The sequence below is a fragment of the Podarcis cretensis genome (assembly GCF_951804945.1).
Source record: "Podarcis cretensis genome assembly, chromosome: 6".
Classification (NCBI taxonomy): domain Eukaryota; kingdom Metazoa; phylum Chordata; class Lepidosauria; order Squamata; family Lacertidae; genus Podarcis; species Podarcis cretensis.
In genome coordinates this window covers 98,777,157-98,795,875 of record NC_137175.1, presented here as the reverse complement: position 1 = coordinate 98,795,875, position 18,719 = coordinate 98,777,157, and the positions used below count along the sequence as shown (strand labels likewise).

The following is an 18,719-nucleotide window of genomic DNA, read 5'->3' as shown; positions in this document are numbered from 1 at the left end:
AACTTTACTTCTCACAGTGAGGGAACTGCCAGAAGACCCTCGGAACTGAACCTCAGTGCCAAGGCTGAACAATGGGGGTGGAGACGCTCCTTCAGGTATACTATTTAGGGCTTTAAAGGTCAGCACCAACACTTTGAATTGTGCTTGGAAACATACTGGGAGCCAATGCTATATGATCTTGGCAGCTGTTCTAAGTCACCAGTCTAGCTGCCGCATTCTGGATTAGTTGTAGTTTCTGAGTCACCTTCAAATGTAGCCCCATGTAGAGTGCATTGTAGTAGTCCAAGCAGAAGATAACCAGAGCACGCCCCACTCTGGCAAGACAGTGCGCAGGCAAGTAGGGTCTCAGCCGGCGTACCAGATGGAGCTGGTAGATAGCCGCTCTGGGCACAGAATTAACCTGTAACTCCATGGACAGTGGTGAGTCCAAAATGACACTCAGGCTGTGCACCTGGTCCTTCAGGGGCACAGTTGCTCCATTCAGGACCAGGGAGTCCCCCACACCTGCCTGTTCTCTGTTCCCTAGAAACAATACATCTGAATTGTTGGGATCCAACCTCAATCTCTTAGCCGCCATCCATCCTCCAATTGCTTCCAGACACTCACACAGGAACATTCACTGTTTTAAGTGGTTCAGACTGAAATGAGAGGTAGAGCTGACTATCATCTGCTACTAATGAACACCCACCCCAAACCCTGATGATTTCTCCCAGCAGCTTCATACAGATGTTGAAGAGCATGGGGGAGAGGACCGAGCCCTGAGGTACCTGACAAGTGTGTGGCTAGAGTAGAGGTGTATTGAATCAAAAGCCCAAAATTCCTGGGCAAATCTCCAGGACCAGATGGGCTAACCTCCAAGTACTATAAGATATTAAAAGACCATTTGATACAACCATTGATGGAGGTTAGCAATGAAATTATGGAGGGGAGGAGGGCGCCGGAGTCGTGGAAGGAAGCTTTCATCACATTGATACCAAAATCGGAAGCTGAAAAGACACAACTTAAGAACTACCGTCCCATCTCCCTTCTAAATGTGGATTACAAAATATTTGCAGACGTTTTGGCAAGTAGACTTAAAAAAGTTTTAAATGAAGTAATTCATAAAGACCAGGCAGGCTTTCTCCCAGGTAGACACATGTTTGCTAATACAAGGAACATTATTGACATTTTGGAACTTTTGCAAACTGATATAAATACAAAAGCAGTGCTAATCTTTATAGATGCAGAGAAGGCCTTTGATAATATCTCTTGGAAATTTATGAAGGGAAATTTAAAAGAAATGGGAGTGGGTCGGGGTTTTGAGAATGGGATTGATGCAATATATTCAGAACAAAAGGCTAAATTGATAGTAAACAATGTGGTCACGGAAGAGTTTAAAACTGAAAAAGGAACACGACAAGGCTGCCCGATTTCCCCTTTGTTATTTATATCAGTTCTGGAGGTGCTCTTGAATATGATTAGAGGGGACCGGTTGGTGGAAGGGATTCAGGTCGGAGTGAAGCAATATAAACTTAAAGCTTTTGCAGATGACCTAGTTTTGACCCTGCAGGAGCCAGAATCTAGTACAAAAAGAGTATTACAACTGATCCAAGATTTTGGTCGGGTGGCGGGATTTAAACTAAATAAACAGAAAACTAAGGTGTTGGGGAAAAATCTGACAGATGTAGAGTCGGAACAGTTTCAGAGAGAAACAGAACTAACTGTGGTTAAAAAAGTAAAGTACCTAGGGGTAAACATAACAGCAAAAAATCTGAGTCTATTTAAGGATAACTATGAAAAATGTTGGTTGGAAATTAAGAGAGACTTGGATAGTTGGACAAAATTGAAGCTTTCTTTGTTAGGCCGAATTGCTGCTGTTAAGATGAATGTATTGCCAAGAATGTTGTTTTTGTTTCAAACATTGCAGATTGTGGACAAAACAGAGTGCTTCCGGAAGTGGCAGAGAGATATATCTAAATTTGTCTGGCAGGGCAAAAAGCCCAGAATTAAGTTTAAGATACTAACTGATGCGAAAGAAAGAGGGGGCTTTGCCCTGCCGGACCTAAAGTTGTACTATGAAGCCGCAGCCTTCTGCTGGCTAAAAGACTGGCTACTTCTCGAAGACACTGACGTATTGGATTTGGAAGGGTTTAACAATGCTTTTGGTTGGCATGCATATCTATGGTACGATAAGGTTAAGATCAATAAGGTCTTTAAGAACCATATTGTCAGGAAAGCAGTTTTTAATGTCTGGACAAAATACAAAGACTTACTGGAAAACAAAACTCCGAGGTGGCTTTCACCTCTGGAAGCTAAGGCCCGAAAGAGACTCAATATGGAGGCCAAATGACCAAAATATTGGGAAATATTAGAAAAAGACGGAGACAATTGGAAATTGCAGAGTTTGGAGAAAATGAAAGATAAAGTGCAAGACTGGTTACATTACGCTCAGATTAAAGAAGTTTTTAAAAATGACAAAAAGGTAGGGTTCCAGGTGGAGAAATCGAAGTTGGAAACAGAATTGTTAGAACCAAAAACTAAGGTATTATCAAGAATGTATAACTTGCTGCTGAAATGGAATACACAAGACGAAATGGTTAAATCGGTTATGATAAAGTGGGCTCAGGATATTGGGCATAATATTATGTTTGAGGACTGGGAAAGGTTGTGGACCACTGGGCTGAACTTCACTGCATGTAATGCTTTGAAGGAAAATGTAGTGAAAATGATATATAGATGGTACATGACCCCAGTTAAACTTGCCAAAATATACCATTTGTCTGATAATAAATGTTGGAAATGTAAAGAACACGAAGGAACATTCTTTCACCTCTGGTGGACCTGTCCTAGAGTGAAGGCCTTCTGGGAAATGATATATAATGAGTTGAAAAAGGTATTTAAGTATACCTTCACTAAGAAACCAGAGGCCTTCCTTCTGGGCATTGTCGGCCAGAAGGTGTTAAAGAAGGACCGAACATTTTTTATGTATGCAACAACGGCAGCAAGGATACTCATCGCTAAGAGCTGGAAAACTCAAGATCTACCCACACTGGAAGAGTGGCAGATGCAGCTGATGGACTATATGCAACTGGCCGAGATGACTGGCAGAATTCGAGACCTGGGAGAAGAGAGGGTTGAAGAAGACTGGAAGAAATTCAAGATTTATTTACAAAAGTATTGTAATTTGGTTGAATGCTAAGAAGGATGCTAGATCATAAATAATTGCCTACCATTGAATTAGATCTGAACTTGATGATAAGTGAGATTGAGGGAAACATAAAATTTTTGGAGATTAGATTAAATTAACGGAACAAGATTCAAGAATATAAATAAGATGATAAATTGCTGGAAAAAAATTTATAATGATGTAAGTGGGAGTGGGAGACGTGAGGGAGTCCAAAGAAGTTCTGAAAAATGTGTTATGATCCATGCTATATTGTTTACTATTTTTGCATTTTGTATCTAAAAAATCTCAATAAATATTTATAAAAAAAAAAAAAGCCCAAAATTCACCAGGTAAGGAACTGCAGAGGTGGTGGCAGTGTTGACTGACTGCCAGTATCCACAGCAGAGAAGGCCAATTGGTGACTCAGATTCGAGCCCTGACAGCACTAACAAATAATTTAATCAAGATTGTGGGAGAAGGTTTGCCCCATTTTCATTCCTAAGGAAAAAACATATTTATAAGTTCTAAGAGATAAATATAACTATTGCATACTTTAACATAGCATCTTTTATTGCAATTTTAAAAATAAAATGACCCAGCTAAGCCAATGCACACATGATCCATAACCAGGAAGTTCATACCATTAGGTGGCTGGCTCTGAATTATATAGAGATCAAATGGAGCAACTACCCATTGGCACAACAGCCTAGTTCTCATGGAGGGCATAAAACTGTCTGGGCTGTACTACTACTTGCACTGAAAGCGGAGACTTGCATCACTGAAGGCTCTATCATAAGAAATAAAATCCCACCACATAGAATATTGGTCATCAGGGGAAGATTCTCACCTAGCGTTCACATTTGCTGGCAAGATTGTTCATGGAATTATTATTTTTTTGGGGGGTGCTTGTTCTCTTATTTTTGATAGAAAGGAACATTTATATGCTGTGGACTGATATCCTCTTTAAGAGCTAGGCCAAAACATAGAGAAGCTCCAAAAATACCAGCAACTGCTGTTCTTAGTAATATCCATTCTGTGCACTGAACAAAATTAGTTCATGTTAAAAAAAAAAAAAGACTCTTAAGTTACAAGGCATCTAACGAATGGGAGAATGTCTAAGGGGTCCAAACTCCTGACTTTGGATGGGCTTGTATAACATTTTGGGCAACATTGGAAAGTTCTGATCAGTGGCTAGTTCTGAAGGAAACATAATCTGCATAGCAAACTATTAACTCATTTTTACAACCATTTTGCCTGGACTGTTTTTCTAAGGAAGATTTCAGTGAAGGGAAGTCTTTGAAGCTCCTGGAGGTAAACAATATCAACCATGGGACCCATTACTTCACACTCTGTCACTTCTTTTCCTACTGTCCCCTTAGCTCAAATTGTCTCCAATCTGCTCCATAAGCATTCTGCTACCTCAATCCCTTCATGCTATTCCATGCTCATTTTAGCAAAAATGTATGTTCCTGTTCTACCCATATGAGCTAAAAATGTTGGAAGACACAGGTGGAGTTTGACTAAGGTGAGACCAGATTAATGTCTCTCTCACCCAAGTTGTGTTTGCTTAAGCACACACACATACACTCCTGCCTAGCAAAGCAGGCTCCAGTGCTCTCTAGAAGACTGACGTTTCTTCAATTAAAGCATCCCTTAAAGCCATGAAAAGGGGAGGGGGTCCTTTCATGTTATTGAAGTGGGTAGGTACTCTGGGGGGTTGCTGTGCAGTAACATTTATGCAATCTCTAATCAAACTCTAAATTACATTTCAAGAATCCAATTAAGTTTCCATCAAGTTCGTACATACAACATTCTTCCATCAGCAGCAAGGTCATATTAATTCCAATTCTTAAATAAATGTCAGAAGAAAGCACGCAAATTGTGCCGCCCTCCCCCCCCCCCGCAAAAAGAAAGGTGTAGATGGTTTTGGCAAACATTAAAAAAAACAAAAACTGAAATGAGCTTTGCATATTAGAGAGTGAGGGTGTGATGGACAGCAGAGGCAGCCTAGCAGAGCCAGCGTCTGGTGAGCCAGCCCCCCTGAACTCCCACCAGAGCTACAGAGTCAACTAGCCACAGAGGAAGGTGGAACAGTACTTTGGGGGGAGGAATAAAGGGGGCCGTTTCTGAGGGAGAGAGTTAGATAGGGCTGGATTTAAGATGAGAGATAGGGTTTGGTTTTGAAAAGGGGCAAAGGTTCAGGTTAAGAAATAGGGTTTGATTGGGAGTGAGATAAGGAGAACCGGTTCTGAGTGAAGTGAAACATGCATCCTGAGGAGACTATCCATAGCGAGAGGATAGGGAGACCGGGTTGACAGTCTGGGAAAGGAATACGGACTGAGTCTGAGCCGGGAGAGGGAGATCCTGGGGGGATGGCAGCCTCCCTGGGTGTCTGTCTAGCCAGGAGGGGAGAGTTCTTCTAGGTCCAGAAGACTCCCAGCCCAGTCCCAGGGGGTGAGGGGGCCCTCATTTAGAAGACCTCTGGGGTGGGATGGCTAAGAGAGTGGACAACTGAGGAGAAGCTGTGTTGAAAGTATTTAATGGTAATATCTCAGTGACAGAAACTGAGTTGAACATAAAAAATTCCTTCCAGTAGCACCTTAAAGACCAACTAAGTTAGTTCTTGGTATGAGCTTTCGTGTGCATGCACACTTCTTCAGATACCTGGTATCTGAAGAAGTGTGCATGCACACGAAAGCTCATACCAAGAACTAACTTAGTTGGTCTTTAAGGTGCTACTGGAAGGAATTTTTTTTGTTTTGACTATGGCAGACCAACACGGCTACCTATCTGTAACTGAGTTGAACATTTTACTCTCCATTCTGGAAACCTGAACACCTACCACCTGAAGCATAACAACTGATTTTTAGCAACTGAAGTTCAAGAAGAGCTGTGCCTATAGTGTTGTGTTTAAGCCTGAGTTAGTTAAAGTGAGCAAGTTAACTTCTACCTGAAAGAATGCATTTCCTGACCCACTTTGTTTCATAAACCATTTTTGTTTAATAAAACTTTTCTTGTTAGTTTATTTTCTGCTTGAGATTCCAATCATTAAGTTTTCCCTCACACAAGTCCCCCACTAGATGATCTGTCATAAATTGTGGGTGCACTATATTTAATGGGGGACAGTTAGCAGGAGTGGATCCGCCGCATTATTAATGGGTGGTATTAAGTGGTGGCTACAGAGGGAAACACTGCAGGACCGACACTTACTGGAATACAGTTATGAGGAGATCAGTAATGGAGAACAAGATTCTCTAGAAGACAGATCTCTCATCACTTCTGAACTCTCTTTGCAATAGGCAACAGCTGGATAGAGAGGGCATCATTCATGTGAGGTAGTGGTGAGGTTCAATAGGCTTGGCCATTGCACTGAAATGTTTCCTGCAAACATGCAAGGATTCATCTGCAGACCAAATGAGGTCAAAAGGGTAGAGCATTTGAAAACCATTGCCTTAAAAGCAGTTAAGCAATTATGCCATCTGCTGGAAGGCAGTGGTAAAACCACGCAATGCAACTTTAATGTGGTTTAATTAACTCTTATGCACTTTTACCCCTTTTCCCAGAGTGTGGCCACTGTTGCATGCTGACAGCTTCTAGGAGCCACAGCTGAGAGCTGAATACAGGGTGGGGACCAAAGGTGGACAAAATACCACAGAAGGAGCATGATGTGTCACCCACCAGAGGTACAACCCCTTCCCTAACACTCTGGGAAATGGATTTGACTGGCCAGATGAGGGTAGCCAATGGGTCTCAAACCCTTGGTGAGTTAAGGATTTCCCCTGCATGCGAAGATAAGCTCTGGCAGATTGTGCAGATGAGACCAGTAGTGGGTCCCAAAGTCAAGAAGGCAGTTTCTGCACATGCTGCAGAGGGAAGTGAGGGACAGATGGGGCTCATCAACCTGGAAAAGAAGCCCATCTAGGAGAAAGAAAACTCTGATCCTAAGCCTCTGCTGCTTTGCGAGATATCTTTGAGTGAAGAAAGGGTAAGGAGAAACCCTACACAGATCCCGAGTGGAGTCCCTAAGACAGTTGGATGGTGCCTTGTATGCCTCCTGTAGCCAAGCTTGCTCTGCTTTTCTTTGGGCTACATCAGCAAGGCTAAAAGAAGGATCTTATTGTCGGCGCAGCCCAGGACTTCCGTACACAATGCCTGGGCTTGCGCCCCAGGGAGGTCACTTCAGTGCTGCTGACACAGTGGACTTCACCCCCAGAGGTGCACTCCATTGTCTCTGGAGACACATGGATGCCAACAACAACATGCACTTTTATGCTTTCTCCATGGGAGAATGTATCTGTTTGCAGAGGAACAAAACAAAAACTGTCAAGGAAGCTTAAATGGCTTTGAGAACTAAAAGAGTATTAACTGGTGATTCGCAAAAAGAGACAGGGGGAAAAATGCAATTGGTACTCAAGCTCTACTCTTGAGATTAACATGAGTGGAGGGTGGGGGGTGTTCACTATAAAATAAGAGGAACTCCATCAGGTGTTTGTTCCTGCAAAAATCAAGCTTTGCTCATGCTAGTGGAACTTTGCTTAAGGTGCCAGGCGTCACTCCCTACCCTACCACAGCAGCCTGCAAGCAGAGGGCAGCACCGCCCAAGACGACCAGACAGTCATACTGCAACTTTAGAGGTCAGTCAACGAGGCTGCATCTGAACCCATAAAACTCTTGACCTGAGCCTAACTCTTCAGTCTAAACAACTCATTTACGAGGTGCACGTCGAGCTGCTTACAGGATGACTTCCTGCCTTGTCTCACTCTCTCCAGGCCACCAGCACTGACAACTAGTCAACATTGCTTAGAATGGAAGGAAGCCTAAAGGTATTTTCAAGAACACCGGAACTAGCACAAAATGGAGTTTAATATTGCTGTGTTTATCCTTCGTGGGACTGCACTGTCTATTCATTAGAAACTACCAGTACTGAAAATCTGTAAAAAGCTTTTACAGATTTCTTGACGGACAGGACAGCAAGGATCCATCTGTGCAATGGAAAACTGGGTGCATGCCTAATTGTTCTGATATAAAGGCCTGGATGTGGTAATTTATGTGCTCACATCACCTTGTCCCCACGAAGCACAGTTCTCTTTTCCCCTGGAAAAATTGTTAATTGTGAAGAGGTCCATAGGAAGAGGGAAAATCTCACCCTCTGCTGCTTAGCCAAAGCCTAATTCTTCCCAAACAAGCCTATAAAACAGTTTCACTATCACGACTAAATAATATAAATGGATCCCTGCCTCTTCTTCCCACTAAAGAACCACAGGAGATGCAGTTTTTGGAAGAGATTAGAAATGATGGCATCCCTTAAAATGATTATCAACATTTCTTGGAGGGGGGCATTATACCCTCCAAATTTGCAATGGATTCCTTTATACGTTCTGCATTGAACCATAACACACTTACCCTACGGAATGATACCACATAGAATGTATCTCCCCTTCTGTGAATTGCTTCAAACAAATCTTGGTAGTTTTGTGGAGAAGCATAATAAACTTGTAGCTCATTCCCTGAGTTCCTGCTGAAATACATGAGAAGAAAATGCTAGAACCAAGAAGAATTGCATGCACAGGACACTATAATGAAGCACAGGACCTTATTTAATAATGTGCTTAAAAATTTGTAGTGGCTTGTTACTGGGCCAGGTTCAAGGTTCTTGTATTAATTTACAAGGTCCTTAACAATTTGGGTCCAGGATATCTTAAGGATCACCTGGTCACTTGTATCTCTGCCTGATCACTGAGGTCTTTGAGGGAGTCTCCGTTGGGCTCAGATGCATGGCTCATAACTACTAGAAGCCAGGCATTCAGGGTCATAGGCTCAAGCCTGTAGAATTCCCTCCCAATTGAGATTATACAGGCACTTGCTTCTTGAACTCCCAGCACATGACAAAGACTTTCTTATTGCAGAAGGCATTTGAAGGCAGTGTTTCTGTCTGGTTTCATGAATAATTTTTACAGTGGAACATTGGTTTTTGAATGTAATCCGTTCTGGAAGACTATTCAACTTCCGAAACATTCCAAAACCAAAAACTCAATACAGAAGCCTCAATACAATAGGGAAATTCAAAATGGAAGCCGCCTCAGAAGTTCGACTTCCGAGGTGCATTAAAAAACAGAAGCATTTACTTCTGGGTTTACGGCATTTGGGTTGTGAAATGTCTGTCAACGGAGACATTAAAAAACCGAGGTTCCACTGAATTTTTTTATTCTCTGTATTTTTTATTTTTATGCATATCACTTACAAATGCTAATGATTAAGCAGTATATATATGCCATAAATAAATAAATACTATCTGAAACACACATGCTCAGTTTTATAAAATTCACTCCCGCAAATTCGTGGTGATAGACACAATATTAATTTCCTGCAAAAAGGAGTTGGGAAAATCGTGGAGGACAAATCAGCTAACAGATAGCTCCCAATTAGAAGAAGCCTCTCTTAATGATTCTCAGGAGACAATGGATGACAGCTGAATTCGAGGGGAACTGCCAGTCTTGCCAGCCAGGACGCCTTCAGCAAAACAACTATCATTTCAAGTTTCAGTGGTCCTTTACAAGTAGGATTTAGTTTGGATTTATTATTTTTTTATTATTGCTGCACTGGGGCAAGGGAGACCAAGGAATTTTCTTCTCTAGGGAAAATGTTAGAGCTTGCATCCAATGGAAGAGTAATGCCATCAAAATATTACAATGGAAGATCCCATCTTCACTCACCCAACACTGTTGTCTGTGTATGGAAGAGCCATCAGCTCAGAATTCGATTTTTCTCCTGAAGCATTCTGGGGTGGGGTGGGGAGACAGTGTGATTACACAGAGAGAAATTACTCTTCACTCAACTGAACGTGATCTTTTTGCGGTGTGCATGCAATGGGCCAATCTATTTTTAAAAAACTTCTGTGGAGGTTGTATATATGAACATGGAATCCCAGTTAATTTTCTGGCTCATTAAATACTATAAAATATAAAATCATCTTCAGTAATCAGGTACATAGATGTAAGAATTATCAGGGTCATAATCCAACTGAGTCAGAGTACATCTATTGAAATCAATAAACTTAAGTACACTGATTTCAATGGGCCTACTCTGTGTATGACTTAGCTGGATATCACCATAGTTTGCTCTTTCTTTTATGCATTTAAACAGCTTTTATACAAGTACCCTACAGTATCCTTTTTCCTTTTTCATATACAGTGGTGCCTCGCAAGACGAAAAGAATCCGTTCCGCGAGTCTCTTCGTCTAGTGGTTTTTTCGTCTTGCGAAGCAAGCCCATTGACGGCTTAGCGGATTAGCGCTATTAGCAGTTTAGCGGCTTTTAGCGGCTTATCGGCTTATCGGCTTAGAAAAAGGGGAGGAAAAGGGGAAAAAACCCGCAGGAACTCACAAGACATTTTCGTCTTGCGAAGCAAGCCCATAGGAAATTCGTTTTGCGAAGCACCTCCAAAACGGAAAACTCTTTCGTCTAGCGGGTTTTCCGTCTTGCGAGGCGTTCGTCTTGCGGGGCACCACTGTATCCTTTTTCATAGGACTTATTTTATCTATTTTATTTATTGAATTTATACACCGCTCTATACCCGAAGGGCAGTTCACAGAACAAAATCAGAATATAAAAACCACAAAATACATAATCAAAATAAAAACAAAAACCAAATAGCCCCCCCCCAACTTTAAAGGGGCATAGGATGTCAATTAAATCAACCAAAGGCCTGGTTAAAAAGGAACGTTTTTGTCTGGTGCGTAAAGGTATATAATGAAGGTGCCAGGCGAACTTCCCTGGGGAGAGCATTCCACAGACGGGGAGCCACTACAGAGAAGGCCCTGCTCTTGTGTTGCCACCCTCTGGACCTCTTGAGGAGGAGGCACACAAAGAAGGGCCTCAGAAGATGATCTCATAGTCGAGTAGGTTGATATGGAAAGAGGCAGTCCTTGAGGTATTGTACTCCTGAGTCATTTAAGGCTTTATAGGTCAAAGCCAGCACTTTGAATTGGGCCAGTGCAGTCGGACCAGGATTGGTGCAATATGCTCAAACCGGCTTGCTCTGGTGAGCTGCCTGGCCGTTGAATTCTGCACCAGCTGAAGTTTCCAAGCCATCTTCAGAATCAGCCATATGTATAAAGCATTGCAGTAATCCAGCCTAGAGGTTACCAGAGCATAGACAACAGTAATTAGGCTATCCCTGTCCAGATAGGGGTGTGGCTGGGCTACCAACTGAAGCTGATGGAAGGCACTCTGGGCCCCTTCCTAGTCCATCTCTCCAAGACATTCTAAGCAAACCTTGATTGGCTGCATATCCTGATATTCTACCCATTTGCATCCCAAGTCTTCCTTTATATGATGTTATCTGCTGCTCATATGTCAACTCCTACTTGTAGGTTAGTTTGACATTGTATCCTCTTAAGATATTTTCCAAAACTATTTTCCACTCTTCTCTTATCTGTAACTTGTCTTTGTTTCTTAATTTTGCAGTCACAGTTACTAATTTTGTATATTCTATCAATTTATTCTGCCAGATTTCTTTAGTGGGTATCTCTTTTTCTTTCCATTTTTTCGCGTATACTACTCTGTATGGATCATTTCCCAATACTCTCTAGCATATTTACATGACTGCCACATGTGCATCAGGGTTCCTTCTACCTTGTGGTACTTCCAGCATAAATTAGATGATTTACTGTGCATTTTCACCAATTTGCTGGGTTTCAAGTACCACTGGTACATCATCTTTTGTAAGTTTTCCTTAATAAGAAACCAGGCAGAGAAATTCATGGTCGTCGTCCCCCCCCCCCCGCCAATTTCTCTCAAGCAGACATTTCTATATTGTAATCAATGTCTATAGCCCATTTAGTCATTGTCGCCTTTACCATCTCATCTTTGATCTCCCACTCCAATAGCAGTTTTTAATGGATATCACCACAGTTTTCTTTTAGGAACATTGAAGGTACAACGTTTTGTGCACAGAAATGTTCATAGGGGTGCTTTACACAACTAATCCTTTACAACAATTAACACTTAAAACTTTTTTTTTTTTTGTATCAAATTATTTGGGCTACAGGGAAACTATAGCATATAATCCAAGCAATCAACATGACACAGAACTTCAGACATCATCCTGACTTGGCCACCGTACTCCTTGCTCTGGTAACTTCCACACTGGATTATCACAATGCAGTCCACGTGGCGCTGCCCTTGAAGACGACTCAGAAACTTCAACTAGTTGAAAATGCAGCAGCCAGATTACTGGCTGGGGTTGCCTTTACAACTGTTCTAAAAGAACTGCATTGACTGGCAGTTCGTTTCCAGGACCAATTCAAGATGGTCATGTTAGTGTTCAAACCCCTAAATAACTTAAGCCCCAAATATCTGAAAGGCCACCTCCTACCCTACAGAGCCTCCCAGGTATTATGACCAGCAGAGGAGGCCTTCTTGGTAGTTCCATCTCCCTCAGAGTGGCAGCCCAGGATAGGGCATTCTCTGTAGTAATCCCCCTCCCCATTGAGATGTGTCTGATTTCTTCGCTATGCAGCTTTCAGAGAATGAAGACACGCCTCTTTACCCTGGCCTTTGGCACCTGAGATGTGTGCTTTCAGGACCCACCCAATTCCTATGAATGTAGTAGGTTTAAATATTTTAAATTATGTATTTTAAATAGTGTAATCTGCCCTAAGACCTTACCGCTGAAGGGCAGGTAACAAATTTAATCATGATTGCTGTATCATCAAATCTGATTACAGGAGTGACAACTGCATCGTATAAATAAAGCATAAATTAAGCCTAAAATGTTTGAATATGTTTGTTTGGGAAGGCAACTGGAAGCACCAGGGCCCAATCCACTCCTGGGGAGCTTCCATTCTGTTCCTCAGTCCAGCTCCTGATCCCAATAATTCCTACGTCTTGTTGGCCATCTCAACCACTTTCTTGCACAAGGTAACAAGCAGCAGCATAAACATACCTGGATGGGCTGAGCTTTTTGCTGCTGACTATTTAACACCCTTGATTTTGTCCTTTCTTCTTCATGTCTATGAACCCAGCCTCGCAGCTCATGCCTCAACCTGTAAAATGCAATGCTACAGTTATCTTTTTACTGAGAAACAAACATATGCTGGAGGGAAGGTCATTATAAACCTCTCTACAACCGATAAAGATATTGAAAAGTGAGACAAAAAGCTGTTTTTGACACTGATATAGAGAGTCTCAATAATGACCTGGGTTAATTCCAATAATTCCAATTCCAATTCACTGACCACAGTTGTTTTATGAGTAATTCAGCCATTGGAAAATGTTACACTTTCAGTAACACAGGTGCTTCATGCTTTTCCACATCTGCAGTTTTCAGATCTGGGCAGCTCAGAGAAATAGCCATAAGACAATAACGGAACAAGGAAACATTCTGAAAATTCAAAAACTAATATTGAGTAATAGCAATATTGATTTGAGGTTTGGATCTTTATTGGGGTTACAGAGTTGTCTGTCTTCAGAGTGACAGAGTGATTTATCCTTGTGGAAAATACAAAGATGTTTAGGTGTAGAAAGGGCTGAGAACTCCAACACTCTGCATGCCGAAGTGATTGCCACCAAAAGAGAACTTTGAAAGAAAGGGTTCCTGTGGCCATGGAATTATCAGCGCATCCCATGCCTCCTCCTGAGTGTCCTGAAACCTTGAAAATAACGGAGCAGCTGTCAATTCACCTTGGTCACAAACAGGTCCACTTTGAGGGGATCAGAGATAGCCTCTGATTTTCACCAAATAAACACTCAACTCCATTTGCTGGGAGCGGGGATGAACAGAAGCTACACTCTCTCTCCTTGTCACAGCTGCTGACGAGGAAGACAAGGACGAGGGGCTGGCACTCCGCCGCTGCCAAAGTGAACCGGGAGGCAGTCGGGCAGGGCTCAATTTCAAAGGCAAATAGAAGAAGGCAGGCAGGGACTTCATAGGAACACTCACTCTGTTGCTAGTGTAAAAACAGCGAACTGGGAGGAGATGGCCAAGTCATTTTTAAATCAAGGCAGGAGAATGCAAATGCCATACCAGCAGTCACACAAGTAGCACACACACCAAAATGAAAGAAATACAGTTGTGATCCCAGAAAAATGGTGGCAGCCGCTGAGGCTACTGAGGGAAAGAAAAAGAGGGTGCCGATAGAGGGCCGCCATGCCTGAATGCAGGAATGGCTATTGGCGATGTGGCAAGGGCACCGGTTTTGGAAAATTTATCAGTGTAAGTAAACAACTAAGGAATAAAGGAAGGGTGGCAAATAAGGAGAACAACCAAACATAAAGAGCAACGGAAAGGGTGCTTTTTTGTGTGGAAAAAACAACAACGTGCAGACTGTCTGCATCTAGACAAGAGGAAAAACTGAGGGAGTCCAGCATACTTCCCACAAGTTTTTGCTCCTGGTCTAGTGTCTCACGACAGAGTGAACACCCATTCCATTGGATACAACACCCCGTAAACTGAAATAAAGCTTAAGCTGGAAGGACTGTTGTATAAAGGGTACAAATTAGCACCACAAAATGATGGGAGTAAAGAAAACCGGAGACCATTGGTGGATATGGTAGTCACAGAGGAAGAGAAGACAGAAATTGATCTAAATGAGACACTGAGAGTTATACAAGCAGCAATAGAAGCAAATATGCAAGTGTCAGCACAACTTTCTAATAACATTATGGAACAGTCTAAGAGAACCATCTCTGTAGAGGGAACTTTGAAAAGGAGTCTAAACTAAAAGCTTTGGCAGTGTGCACCTGGAAAAACTTTGCATAGCCACTAGTTACAAGTCCTTGGGCTTATCAGACACGAAACACCACCATCCTGACTGAGCAGGTTGCTTACCTGAGTGACTCTGTGCGATTGATCATTGGCTGGCAAGGTGGGGGAGAAATGTATATTATTGGTTCCTCCGTAACTACCATCAACGCTTTATTATTCGAAACTGAATGCTTATACCTAGAAGGGGGGAATACAAAGCCTTAGATATTTGTTCAAAGGAGACATACCTTGAAGAAAAGAAATGTGAAGATTGTGTATCTATATATATGCTGTTTAGTTTATCCTTTATAGGATAGTTTTATTTTGTATTCCTTTGAATATTTTTTTATAGGCTGCATGCCTGTATAATAAATTGATTTCAAACATGAAACATCAAAAATACAAAGCCATATAACAATACAAGGCTGCTGAAACCATCTGTGGAAAGAAGAGCTGCCTCAGTTTTAGATCCCACACAAGTGAGGTGGCTTACTTATCTTGGAAGACAAAGAGTTGTTAAACACAACAGACATTCGATGGAATTCATCTCACCACCACCACCCATACTTCAGGACACAAATATGTCCCAGGAGAAAAGCAAACAAGTGCATCTAAGCTGTCATTGCAATAAGGGGATGGACTACACTATCCTCATTTAAAAACAAACAAACTGCAAAAAAGATAACGTCAGCCCAAATAAAATAAAGACATGCATAATCTGAAACTGATTTTAATTGTTTTTACGTATGGAAGAGTTCTTAATTATTTTATATATGGAACTGCATAATTGCTTTGTGAAATTGCTTAGATTTTTATGGGATGGAATTCATAAATGGAATTAAAAGCAACCAATGGGCAAGTTTCAATTGCCAAAAATTATTCTGTTTTGCTCAAAGAATCTAGGACATTTTGTCCAGGATGGGAAAGAAAGTGTGGGAAATAACACTTAGGGACAAAGATGGGGGCTGGGTTCTCTGGCTAGACCATTCTGTGGCCTCTGAGGGAAACTGTAAATGCAGTATACTTTCCAGGTTAAATATTTTTTTTGTGTTAGGGTTGTGCAGTGGCAAGTGTAAAACATGAATCAAGTGCAGTGCATTAACTGAGGAGGAGGGGAAGGGGTTCCACAGCTCTTAACAATATGAGATGGCATCCCTGGTTAGTCCCTCTCCTTCTCTTTCTCCTCCCCCCTGCAAAAAGAAAAATAGAACAGGAAATACCAGAAAATGTAGATTTCAAGCAAGGAGCCACCCTTTGTATATTAAATGTGTGTATTAACTATATTTAATGTATATTATATATTAAATATTAAATGTATATAAAATAAACATTAAATATACATTGATGGAGATACAGTCATACCTCATGTTATGGATGCTTCAAGTTACATCTTTTCAGGTTGCGTCCCGTGGCAACCCGGAAGTACCGGAAAGGGTTACTTCCGGGTTTTGCCACTTGCACACAAGCGCTAAATCACGCTTCGCACATGTGCACAAGCACCAAATCACAACACACATCTGCACAGACACGGCGCTTCAGGTTGTGAACGGCCCTCCGGAACAGATCCCGTTCGCAACCAGAGGTACCACTGTACATAATTAAATAAAAATGCTCAGTAAAGGCTATTTTCATTCTTGTCCAATTGTTAGGCGTGTAACTCCAGGACTGCAACGGTCATGTCACTGCCCACAATAGAGAATACACCTGTCTCCTTCCTCATCAAGGCCTGCACCATTATTTTCATCTAACTTATATTGCTACTTTGAGACAGTGCTCGCATGCTCAACCAAATGACCTACCCCTGTACATTTCAAAGAAAAACCCTAAGGAATAGCTATCCGACTACTCCCTTCCAGTGCAGCAGATGCTAACTGTTTTGAATGCTGTTTGTTTTGAACAGTTAGGCCCATGAAATGGGGGTGGTGAGGGAGAGAAACAGTAGTCATAATGGTTTAAAAGTAGATTAGCAAGTCGTCATCCTAAAGCTGGCACTTGAAAAAAAAAGGAATGAAAGTTAGAGTGGAAGAACTGCAAGATACCAAATAGGAGGCCTTAAATATGGCAAACAGGAGGAGGGAGGAGACACAAGGTGGGCAGTCAGGATGCATGAGAACTGGCAGGATGGAGGTCTCACAAAAGCTCAGTTTGGAGAGTGGGGCGAGGATTGTATCGTGCCTGGCTGCAGATTAGAGCTGAGAAGAGGCCATTAAATGTGTCCAGAAAACAGTTCCTGGAACCTTGGGAAGCAGTCTCAGTGGAATGGAATGTGAAAAAGACAAACTGGAGAGGGTGGAGGGCAGGGGAGAAAAGAGAGAAGAGAACTAGAGGCAGCAGGTGTAAATGAAATAAAACCATGCCAGGCCAACCAATGCTCAGAGAGGCAAGACAGATGAGGCAACGACAACATCAGGAAGGAAAGGGCTGGGCAGGAGCGAAGGCCAAACAAAATGCAAAGGGGAAACCCACACCACCTCCATCAGCATCAGGACCCTCTGTCTCTGTGATCTAAAATGCAGGCAAGACAGCAGATACAGGACCCAAACAGGTCAGGAATCCATGGCATAACTTTACTTCTCCAAGCTCCTCTCCAAATGGTATTTATTCTGCAGAGCTCAAGCAGACACACAGCTAGCACTCCTTCAAGTGCTTGTGCCTATAGAATCTTTCCTGCAAAGACATTACAAAGCTTCTTGTCTTGCTGCCTGCTTTCCAAAACATTCTCAGCTATTCATGCTTTCGGCACATCTGTGGCTGGCCATTAAAAAAAACGCTGGAAAGGAAAGGCTCCAATAGGATGGAACAACCTATTAGCTGAAAAAGCCAAAGCTTCAATCTGGAGATGATTAAGTGCACATCTCATCTATTGCCTAAAGTAAACCTCTGGAACAAGCCAACAAGAGCATTAGCAGAGAAGAAGGCAAATGCTTTTCAGGCTATACATGGAGCAGGCAGAAGCCACAGGCTCACTTGGGCCATCAGGACCAAATGCACACACACAGAAACAGACCAAGAAGAGATGCAAACATATCCTTGAAATGCTCAGACAGTCAGACACAGGAAGGAACCTTGTCTTGAACTGCTGGGAGTGGGGAAGGGCGAGAGAAATGCTGAAAGCAGAATTTTATAAAGAACTAGATAATCTGACTATAATCAGTATTTATTTTTATTATTTAATTTATTACCCACTCTTCACCCTAAGATCCTGGGGCGGGTTACAACATTACAGCACAATATTAAAAATAGTTTAAAATAACTTACAATTACAGAAATAAGGCGGGTTAAAGTTTCTAAAAGCAGACTTTTCTGTAAAAGGTGTTTTTGCCTGGCAAAATAACTATGCATTAGTTGTGAGAAAGAGAACTTGAGAAAGTTACCTATGTGTGTAAATCAAGGTGCAACCACTAGCCAAATTAAAAGAGACATTGTATTTATTCATTTCTATCCCACCTTTCCTCCGAGGAGCTCAAGGTGGCACACACAGTACTCTGCCCCTACATGATATCCTTATAACAGCCCTGAGAGAGGAAGGCTGAGAGAGTGAAGGAGGGACCTGAGGTCACAGAGTGAACTTCATGGCTGAGTGGGGATTTGAACCCTGGTCTCCCAGGTCTTAGTCCAACACTCTAACCACTACACTTCGCTGGCTCTGATATCTACAATTCCCCAACTTAATAATTTTCAAAGGATTTTATCTGTGTGGGTGCTGCTTATTGACTTGGATGTTAAGATGGAGCCGAACACACCCAAGCATACCACCTCTCTCTCCAGTGGGCCCTCATGGCCCACAGCTGGGACCTAGCCTGCTCAGCCACCTGGGGCTGTGTACACA

At 42.1% G+C, this 18,719-nt stretch overlaps 2 protein-coding genes across 4 annotated transcripts in view; one reads left to right on the top strand and one right to left on the bottom strand.

Annotated features, from left to right (window-relative positions):
- The window catches only part of ATF6 (activating transcription factor 6), an 89,543-nt gene that overhangs the window by 47,738 nt on the left and 23,086 nt on the right, over positions 1 to 18,719 (bottom strand). Inside the window, exons 11-14 of one of the 2 annotated variants that reach the window (XM_079981392.1) lie at positions 14,975 to 15,088; positions 13,091 to 13,190; positions 9,859 to 9,923; positions 8,549 to 8,660 (exon numbers count right to left, since the gene is read on the bottom strand). In XM_079981392.1, coding sequence (XP_079837518.1) covers positions 8,549 to 8,660; positions 9,859 to 9,923; positions 13,091 to 13,190; positions 14,975 to 15,088 — 391 coding nt within the window. Of the gene's footprint in view, positions 1 to 8,548; positions 8,664 to 9,858; positions 9,924 to 13,090; positions 13,191 to 14,974; positions 15,089 to 18,719 lie in introns of both variants that reach the window. The other variant, XM_079981391.1, reaches the window with a different exon arrangement.
- HSD17B7 (hydroxysteroid 17-beta dehydrogenase 7) overlaps positions 1 to 18,719 on the top strand; it is a 158,896-nt gene that overhangs the window by 122,065 nt on the left and 18,112 nt on the right. The gene's annotated exons all lie outside the window — the stretch shown is intronic.